Source organism: Octopus bimaculoides, chromosome 23, assembly GCF_046866305.1.
Source record: "Octopus bimaculoides isolate indiv1 chromosome 23, ASM4686630v1, whole genome shotgun sequence".
NCBI classification, from domain to species: Eukaryota; Metazoa; Mollusca; class Cephalopoda; order Octopoda; family Octopodidae; genus Octopus; species Octopus bimaculoides.
This window is the reverse complement of record NC_142950.1, coordinates 37,174,035-37,184,978: the sequence shown is the minus strand read 5'-3', so window position 1 is coordinate 37,184,978 and position 10,944 is coordinate 37,174,035. Positions and strand designations below refer to the sequence as shown.

The following is a 10,944-nucleotide window of genomic DNA, read 5'->3' as shown; positions in this document are numbered from 1 at the left end:
GTTCTTGTTTTGTTTTTTTTCTTTCTTTTCTTTCCTCTTCTATTTAACCGTTTCGAAATTGAATACAATATAGTTGTCAGCTAATTTTAAGAAATGTTCACTTTGAAATGCTGGAATTTTTTTTTTTTTTTTTCTGTGAGAAGTTTCTAAAACTAAATTCTAAGTTCGTGTCACATGCCCCCAACTTCATTAACCATTTATCTCTTGATTAAAAATGGTAAATATTTTCTTTCTCAGATCAGTTGACAAGTTTTACTTTAGCCCCAACAAAAAACAATTATTCTCAGGAAAAGGTAGTCCCTGGAGGAGGAATAGATCATTATTAGATATAGTTCTTTTGCTGTCGTTTGACGAAGAGGATGCGTTAATTTGATCCACTAATTAACATTCCTCAGACAAGCATCTTTAACGTAATCCTCGGGCAGAATCAGGTTGTACCTGTTGAGTTACCGGTGTGATACACATGACAGGCTTCTGTATAGTTTCCATTTACCCAGTTTCACTGACAAGGTATGGGTTGACCCTAGGCTATAGGAAATGATGTTGGGATGGTCATGGTAAGTAGAAAGAAGGCACGAGGTTGCCTTCTGAGACATGAGTGAACCAACAATAAATGATTCCAAATTTTTCTTTTATTTTTTACTTGTTTTAGTCATTGTACTACAGGTCAATGGATCAATACTATAGTTTTTTTTTATAACTCCTTGCAAAACTCCTATATACACAGACAGCAGATTAGAGACCCTCCAGTTGGGCAGATCACTTTTAAGTACCTATTTAGAAAGAAGCGGCATTAAAAATTTCTTAATTTTATAAACTTTGTTGTTGTTGTTGTTGGCACTCCGTCGCTTACGACGTCGAGGGTTCCAGTTGATCCGATCAACGGAACAGCCTGCTCATGAAATTAACGTGCAAGTGGCTGAACAATCCACAGACACGTGTACCCTTAACGTAGTTCTCGAGGGATATTCAGCGTGACACAGTGTGGCAAGGCTGACCCTTTGAATTACAGGCACAACAGAAATAGGAAGTAAGAGTGAGAGAAAATTGTGGTGGAAGAGTACAGCAGGGTTCGTCACCATCCCCTGCCGGAGCCTCGTGGGGCTTTTAGGTATTTTCGCTCAATAAACACTCACAACGCCCGGTCTGGGAATCGAAACCGCGATCCTATGACCGCGAGTCCGCTGCCCTAACCACTGGGCCATTGCGCCTCCACTATAAACTTTACAAATGATGTGAAAAGAAAATTGAAAGAAGAAAGGTTTTATTGAAAAGTTGAAACCAGTTGATTTGATATTGATTTGGAAATAATGTTCACATGAAAAGAAAAGAGTATAATCCTGCAAGAGTTATCTCCTTTCAATCATTCCATAGTGGTGTTGGTTGCAGCGACTAAATAAAGGGATCCCTTTTAATATGCCCCCAGATGTAAATAATTGTTTTATAGATATTCACCCAGATATGACTGTTATTATATTGAAATTTCTCAAGATAATTATTCCAAAAGCATTAAAGAATTCATGAAAAGAGAAGAACAAAAACAAAAATAGTGAAATTCCAGTTTTGTTGGTTTTGATATAACATTTGTTTTCTGTACGTAATTTTACAAACTGTGAACCATATAGACACACACACACACACACATATATATGCATGCATGTGTGTATGTATATGTTATATATATATATAAGATTATATATATGTAGATATATATATTCACACACACACACATGCACACCCATACTCATATTTCTGTCAATATATACATATTTAAATCTATGTATGTATGTATATGTGTTAATATATATATATATATATATATGCATGTATAGGTTGGTTTGTATGTGTTTGTTTCTTTATATGTATGTATTCATTATATATATGTGTGTGTGTGTGTATACATACACACATGCAAATGTCTCACACATACACACATCCTATTAGTATCTCTTCTTTCTTCTCTTTAAACATCACCAGATCCACCATTTGAGATATTTTGCTAATGAATCTTAACATTGCTAATTAGCTGTAGCCTTCTCTGATATCAAGGAAATGAATTAAGTGTGCAATTAAAAGAGGTTAACGAGAGAACAATTAAGTCCATTTCAAATGGTAACATCCGTGAAGTATTTACTCCAATGAAGTTAATAAACTGTAACATCTCTAACGAGGCTCAGTTAATTTTTTAATCAAGTGGCAAATCTTTACCTTTAACTTCAACAGTTACACAAAGAAAATTGCATGCAGCTCCACTTCACACGCTCTAATTTTATGATTAAAAGCATTCCAACTATGGCCATCCAAATGAGTATTTTAGAGATATCTAGGGCTTCATTATTGAGAAGTGTTGCTTTCTTTTCTTTTTTAAGCTGTTGGTATAGAGATCAGAGTGAATTTGTTTGGCATCTCTAAATGGCTGAATTCTGTCGGCCTCAATTTCTGGCTTTAATAGAAGACATCACCTGACAAGGTCCATGAAATGGATGAAAACCAAGACAGTTTGGCCATGGCTGGCCAGCTGGAGGGCTGCACCAGATTCCAGTCTGATTTGGCAGGGTTTCTGCAGATGGATGCCTTTCCTAACATCAACCACTCCGAAAGTGTAACGGTTGCTTTTATGTGCCACCAGTTTCTGCCACGACTATGATTTCCTTTGGCTTGGTGGATCTTCCTTCTCAAGCACAGCATATTACCGAAGGTTTCAGTCATTTGTCATTGCCTCCGTGAGGCCCAACGCTTCAAAGGTGCTTTTATGTGCCACTGGCAGAGGTGCTAGTTACGCGACACAGGCAGAATAATACTGAAATATTGATGTCAATGCTATAGCATTACTAGTATTTTGATGCCAATTTACCGGAGACCATTCCTCATTTCTGTTTTAAAGCTGCTGCCACAGACATCATTATTTTAATGCCTGTATCTACATGCTTACGAGGGTCAAACAGAATTCATTGAGGCAGATTTTCTACAGCCAGATGCCCTTTCTGTCACCAACCTTCACCTGTTCCAAAGTAAGGTAATATATCTCCATGGCCAGATAATGCTTTTCCAAGGATTATTTGAAAAAACATTTATATAAGAGAAAAAGCTAATGATAACTGAAAGCTACAGACGTCTCTGGTCTTTTTGTCTGTTTATGTGTGATGTAGTGAGCATCACTACATGAATGCGAGTTGTTCTAACAGCAGCTGCTGTAACACACAAGCACACCCATACACTCAGTAGATATATTAAGAAAGGTCAAGACTTATGTAAAGAAATCTTTATTTCTCTTTTTTTAAATACTTTTTCAATAAAAAGAAAAAAAAAACAAAACAGTTCATCTTGAATAAATGAATTAAAATCTATTTGAATAATAAATATTCAATAAAGATTCTTCAAAATCGTTGAATTACAGTGTCCCATTCTTCAACAGGCCAGACTCCATTGTCATGAACATTCGAAGGGCTTTTTTTCCAATCCCATTCTTTAACTGGTTTGAACCAGTCTTTACCATAATTCGCTGTAATATAAGATAGTGTGTCACAGGGAACTCGAATCCACAGGTCTAAAAACTCACTCCAGCAGAGAGTAAATCTAGAAAATATGTACCTATAAAACAGAGCAAGGTTTCATTACATACACAGCAATGCATCAGAATTAAGTGATGTGGTTAATTAGAATGATAAATAAAACTTACTTAAGTTTCTTTCCAGTCTTGGCCTGTGTACCACCATTCCACATATATTTTGGGGTGTCATAAAAGAAAAATATGTCTAATTTGATGTCCCCTGCAGCAAATGATAACTCAAAGCTATCAGATACCTAAAAATAAAGAAAACTCATTGATTAGTCAATATTATTAATTAATATTGATTAGTCAATATTAATATTGATTAGTCAATATTATTAAAAATAAACAGCATTTCTATAATATTTTGGTAGTATGAATAGAAGAAGTCTGTTCATACTTACTTTACCAAACATGAGTTTGAGAACAAAACCATTTTCTTGGAATGTTGGAATCAACTGTGGATTGTAATCCTTTATCCAAATGCCAATGTCTACATCTTTACTATGAGGAATTATACCACATTGTCGGAACCAACCTGAAAGACAAGTGAAATAAAGTTCAAGAAACCAAGAACTGTTTAAATGGTAAAGAAAGATCAGTGACTAAAACAAACACCCGAATCCTGACAATTTATGTGCTTTTAATGAGATTTAACATTTATTCTTAAACAAAAGTTTGGATTCAGGGTATTTCAATATTTGTGTGAATTGTGGAAATGATTTTAATCACCAGGCAATTTTGGTAATGAGAATAGTTTGATGAAAATGCAAAAGAAAATGGTTTACCCAAACATGTTCCACTACTGAGCCAAAATCTGATTTCCAAACTGTCTAAAAGATGTTTGGTTTTAGCTAACACCTGACGAGCTTTCCTCTGGAACTTTTGGCTTGCTTCTGAGTTGTCTAATCCATACATAGCCACAAATTTCCTGGCACGTGTGCTATTGCATTCAATAAATCTCGAATGAAGAATTTGTTTTAAGAATTGTTCAGGAGGCTGAGGAACGTAGACAGTCATATTGTCAACCTGGGCTTCATCCAATTCAAACCTGAAACAAACCAAGAAATGTTCAAACTGATTCCATTAGAATTTGCAGACATTTTGTGCACAGGACAAACTATTCTATAACAATTAAACAATGTTATACTGCATAAGTCAACTGTTTATAAGGACAGAGTACAGTTGATTCAGTCAACCCAAATATATCACTGGTATTTATTTTATGGCAGTAGCAGATAAGAATGGCATTATTAGCCCTGATAAGATTGGAAATAACATAATATTGAAACAAATTTATTCAAGCATTCAACTATTTGTACAAAGTTGTTTGTTTTCACTAATGTTGAAATGATGTTGATAAAGAAACTGTGACTCACTTTTCATATGCTCCAGCATGAACCCCATAAACGATGTCACCATGAGCTTTTGATGGCAGCACACTGTTGAGTCTTGAAAGAGGATTAATTGCTCCATGCCAGAAGTAACTACCAAGCCGAATGTGGAACATAACAACTTGAATAACAGTGTGGCGTTCGGTGTTCCGTGGATACAAAAAGAAATGAGTTGGGATGGTGTCATGACGGAAACGTGGATCTGCTTGTTTAATACTATGGATGAAGAAATCACTTATTAACATTTGAGTAATACCCTGGGGGAAAAAAGGGGAAGAAGGAAAAAAATAATTAAATAACATCCAAACCAATTTTGAAATTAAACATTAATATTACATTTACTGGTAGAAACTGAATAAAGTTGGTGTGGTGGGGAGAGAGGAGTTTGTATGTCTTTAGTAGTTTGCTTTATAATAAATTAATAAATTCAAGAAATGGGTGAATTTTCTAAATGTAACATTTTTCACACACACACCATGAACAGTAATATCACTGCCATTCACACGGTTTATACAGGCCTTAAAAAACCCACTTTTAAGATAAAACAAGTAGCAAGAACTCACTGGCTCAACATTTCATGTAAATAAGAAGAAAAAAAAACACAACAAAACAAAATATATAAATCAGGTCAATTATATATCATTAATCATGCTGAAACAGTTACAAACCACAACATCAGAGAACAACCGTTTCCTCCTCCTCCTCCTCCTTCATTAATTGTTGCCAATATTCTGAGAATATACAAATAATTAAATAAACTAAAATAGCTCGTTATCAATATTTTATTTTCCCTGAAGATGGTAGGCTGGCAGAATCGTTAGCACACGGGTCAAAATGCTTGCAGATGGCACGAAGATAAATTCTTATCATATTCTTTTCCTTGCTCACATTCTTCTTATCTTTGTAAACTGATGCTCAAATGTTTTGGAGAGCTTTAGTGAACAGGTAGACTTTCAGCCATTTCTGTCATCCCCTGCCAATTTTAAATAACAAGAGAAATGAGACGACGGACCACCGAAGGTAGTAATAAGCCATAAATACCTGACTGTCCCAGTACTTAAAGTTGACTCCAAAAGTAACATGTCGCCGACAGTTCAACTGACAGTTGTAGTTAATGGAAACTGGAGATGCTTTATCGGGACTGAGGCTGCTCAAAATATCGGCATCGAGTAAGAAGACTGGAATTTTCAGCTCAGCACAAACACTAAGAAACACTTTTGCAACATCCTGTGAAATAGAATCTTATTATTAACTGTGGTTATATAATGTTGACTTCAATACAGTTCTTTAAAATGAAATCTTGATAAACAGCAAGAGTAAACAATAAAAATGGTTTCCTTTCACAAGACACCAATCTGTTTTTTGCAAAAGAACTATTTAATTAAGTCATTCTTGGTTCATTTCAACGATTTCTATGCAGGACGAAGAAGAAAAAAATCTTGATTTCAGTGACATTTTAATGTAGACATGTAGAGAAGTAGACTAGATATTGTAAAACAGACATGACTACAATACAGCAGGCTGCAGCATGACTGATGACTATTATAAACACACACACATTTGTGTCATGCTTGACTTTGTCCTCAAACATTCTCTTGTTATTCCCAGCAGCTTCTCACTTTTGATGCCACCAAAAGAAAACAATTTTATCGTTAAAGGCATGAAATTGTAAGGATCTTTTGGCTGATAACTGACAAAGAATGAATTTTCCATTTGTTCCTTTGTTAGGTTTCTGCTTACATTTTGGAATTCATAATATATGTAAGAATAGTATATGTTAAGTTAATTCTGGATTTATCGTCTTTTACAGTCTGTCTACTTTTTTAGTATTTCTACAGAAGTAGTAAAAGACTGAAAGGCAAAAAGGGAAGGAATTACAAAGTTGAGATGCTTTTAGGGGAGAAAATAAAATAAGATACAGAATAGATAAGTATAAAGGATAAAAAGAAAAGTTTAATAAGAAAACATTTCCAGGATATTACAAGATGAAGGAATTTGATGGGAGATTAAAACAGTTCAGACAAGAAATAGACCATGTTAGAAAGAAATCTGATACAGCTTTCGTTTATAAGGTGTGTTATGATAACATCATCATTTAATATCTATTTTCCATGCTGGCATGGGTTGGATGGTTTGAGAAGAGCTGGTGAACCAGAGGACTGCATCAAACTGCTACGTCTGCTTTGGCATGGTTTCTATGTGCTTCTGGGATTAGCAGTAAATGATTGATGGGTCAGACAAGGTCGTTTTGTGTCTTGCTTTAATATATTGAGTGAATTATGTGATTAGTATCATCCAATAAAAGATGGGGTTTGTTAGGGTGCTGGAAAAGAGGAACAATGACAAGGGATTTGGAGTGGGCCAGGAGGTGGGGTGTAAATATATGATTGCGGCATCAAAGAAAATTCAAATCAATTTTAAAGAAAATGGAAGTTAATTTGAAAAACATTAAAAAGATTTATGCTAAAAGAAACATTTCCTATAATTTTTTAAAATATTTAATCCTCACCTCTCTTGGAAACTGTGTTTTCTGTACATGATGTTTATCTTCAGATGTATAGATCAGGTTTTCAGAATTTACTGAATTCCGGGTATCATCCTACCAATAGCAAACAGACATTTCAAAACTTAACAACAATATTTATTTACAGCAGGGAAGACATATCAGCCATTCAAAGCCACACAAAGGTTTAACTTCGATTAAATGTTTATTAGTGTTAAAGTTTTTGTTGCACCAACTGCAGTCTGACCACTTATACTGCAACGGTTGCAGTGGAACTGTGTCAGTGAGAGAATCACTAAGTAATTGTCAAATATTTTTACAAGAATAGATGTGAACATTTGGATATTTTAGTGGATAAATCATTGGACAAATGGTTTGTGTATTTCTCCACATTAGTAACTGGTTTGGATATTGTAAACTTTGAAAACAGTAAATATAAAGACAACTTTATATTTATAAAGAGAAAAGACTTACACGTTTCCAAAAGATACGGATGAGAAAAAACTGAAAGAGCAGAAACACTAAACTGAGCCCCACCAAGAGTTTGAAAAGCTGTGGTTTCTTCATTGATACACATTAACATGGTTGTCACACGACTTCACACATTTACGGTGGCTGCACGGCTGGAAGATTAATTAAACACCAAAAATTATCAATGTTATAATAACGTACATTCAAACATGGCAATATCATTGCATAGATTTCAACATATCATCAACATTATCACAAAGATTCAAACCTCTCAATATTATCACATAGATTTACACATATCCACATTATCACATAGAGTTACACATATCCACATTATCAGATAAAAATACATACAAGGAATTATTGAATACTTAATTTCTGTCAACAACGAAAGAAAACCCCGTGTAATCGTTTCTAATACGGGCACAAGGCCTGAAATTTCATGTGTGAGGAGGGGGCGGGGGAGTTGCGTGAATACATCGACCCCCCACCCCACTGTTCAATTGGTACTGATTTTATTGATCTCAAAAAGACGAAAGGCAAAATCAACCAACAGGGTTCTTTGAATAGCAGGCCTAATGAAAAACGATCTTGAATTCTTTTAGTAGTGCAGCTCGCCCGATGATGAGCCATGTGTCAATGTGGTTCGCATCTCGAAAAAAGTTGTCCATGCCTGTTTCAAATAATCCAGTAGATATAGATTCATTGAGACCAAGAGAAAAGAAAAGAAAAAAACAAAAGCTGCTGAAGCTTGTTTACAATAAAACAATGTTAAACAAACTAAAGATGTTTAAATAGGGAACAGAATCTTGATAGGACAATTACTGTTTACTTTGCCTCTTAGGACTCCACGCCACTAATACAAACCGAAACAAAGAACATTTCATCGTTTCGGTTTTTTTTTTTTCAGCTTTGCATTTTATTTCAGAATTATTTCGGAAACAGTCAAATTATTCAATAATGCGTGAGTTTGTGTAAATAGATTGAAGTTTTTTTTTTTTTTCATATGATTCGTGAAATTTAATCAGTAAATAATATAAGGGTCAATTTGATAAACGTGAATCTCTACGGAATAATTTTTCATACAATGAAAGTTACACAATATTTTCAAGAATTGGAGGCAAAAGCAAATTACCGAATGTACACATTAAAACATAAACAAGAACATAGATGTTCTAGAACAATAAAGGGATCTATTGCAGAATATTCAAGTAAAATGCTGTCAGGATGAAAACGGTAAAGTATTTACTTTGTCATTTCGAAGGGGCACTTTGCACCAAATAATAATAATAATTATTATTATTATTATGGTAGTTGTCCTCCTTGTCTTCCGCTCCTATTGTGATATTCCATTGTTTCGATATTTATTCCTTTCTATAGAAAGGAATAAAGCAATCGTTATGATTAGTAGGCTGTCGTTTAAACATCATCAGAAGAAGGTAACCGCCACCACGACAATAAAAACATTGATTCCAACACATAATTGACGACAAAGCAGATGGAACAGTTGTATAGGAACAGTCTCAGAATCCAGGAATGGTAGTGGGCAGGTGTATATAATGCCGACACAATTGTTGGCACATGTCAATTGGAAGCAAAATTAATAAATCGCAATGAACTTACCAAAAGAGCAACAGGGGAAAACAACATCGAAGCCCAACATCCAGAGAAAACAGCCATGTTAACCAAGGGAGATAACTCTAGGTAACTGAGGGAGATAGACGACTCAACGAGTACGTTAGATTTGCTAGAAAGTGTAACCAGTACCTCTCGAATTACACTTTACCCATGTTGAGTCAAATTAAGTCGCACGCTCCACTCCTGGTGGAAAGGCGTATTGGATAATATAAATCAGGGACAAACTACGATAGAAAAACAGATTGGGTAATCATGGCTCGAATTTCTTTGACTAAATCAGCGCCAAAGCAACAACTATATAATTATCTTACATCTAGCAGATACGCACATGGCGTTAAAACGACTTTTCCAATGACATATTTTAACGTAATTAATTATGATAGAAGCGACGAACTGGCAGAATCGTTATACTACGCTAGGAAAACTGCTTAGCGGCATTTTGTCCGCTTTACGTTCTGACTTCAAATTCCACAGAAGTTGACTTTGCCTTTCATTCATTAGTGATCGATAAAATAAGTACCAGTTGGAAATGAGAAAAAATCCCACAACATAAAAAATATGTGTAATGCTTATTTGTAATTACTCTTCAATAAAATCTGACAAGCTGCCTCACTTGTGTGTGTGTGTGTGTGTGTATATATATATATATATATATATATATATATATATATATATATATATAATATATATATATATATATATATATATTATATATATATATATATATATATATATATCTTCAGAAATTTATTTAAATCCCTGTTTCAACAAAAGACGTATCAGACAAAAAAAAAATTTAATGCTTTTTGAAATTTTAATTGTCCCTCACCCCGTCATTTTTAAAAACATCTTACAATTTTTTTTTCTTTTAATTTGTTTTACAATTTTGGAAAGAAAATTTTCGTTTCAAAATTTCGAAATTTTTTAATTGCCTCATCTGCTCCCGTTCTTTCTGTTCTCACAACATTCCATAACTTTTTATACCCAATGCGTGGATACATGCTTAACAACAACTAGCAGATGATACTTGGCACCAACTATGAAGGAGGGATGCCCCAATGTGGTTGCTGGACATGCTAGAAACAACGGCCAATCCTACTTCAAACGTTTTATAAAATGGATACATTGGACAATGTAGTCCAAGATAAACAAAATCATGGGCTAGCTGAACGAAATGCTTTTGATCATAAGACTGTGTTGGTGTCAAGCAACTTTTTTTACGAGCCATCGTTTAAAAGCTTCACTTTCATGTTTATCATAGTTGCATAATCACAAAAATGAAAGTGAAACTCAAGTTACACCAAAACTTGCGAACTCTCTACAATTCTCTTCTTTTCTAGTTGTACTTTTGCCAGTTCACTTCAAGTCTTACCGTTTCTAACCAGTTC

At 34.4% G+C, this 10,944-nt stretch overlaps 1 protein-coding gene across 1 annotated transcript; it reads right to left on the bottom strand.

Moving 5' to 3' along the window:
- Positions 1-3,247: 3,247 nt before the first annotated feature.
- LOC106873974 (ribitol-5-phosphate transferase FKTN) lies at positions 3,248-9,605 on the bottom strand. Its single transcript, XM_014921521.3, has 9 exons — positions 9,542-9,605; positions 7,922-8,070; positions 7,454-7,543; positions 5,986-6,171; positions 4,930-5,201; positions 4,339-4,601; positions 3,955-4,088; positions 3,680-3,804; positions 3,248-3,591 (listed from the first exon to the last, which is right to left on the bottom strand). Exons 2-9 carry the CDS (start codon positions 8,012-8,014, stop codon positions 3,378-3,380), a joined length of 1,377 nt encoding a protein of 458 aa, XP_014777007.1. The 5' UTR covers positions 8,015-8,070; positions 9,542-9,605; the 3' UTR covers positions 3,248-3,377.
- Positions 9,606-10,944: the final 1,339 nt, after the last annotated feature.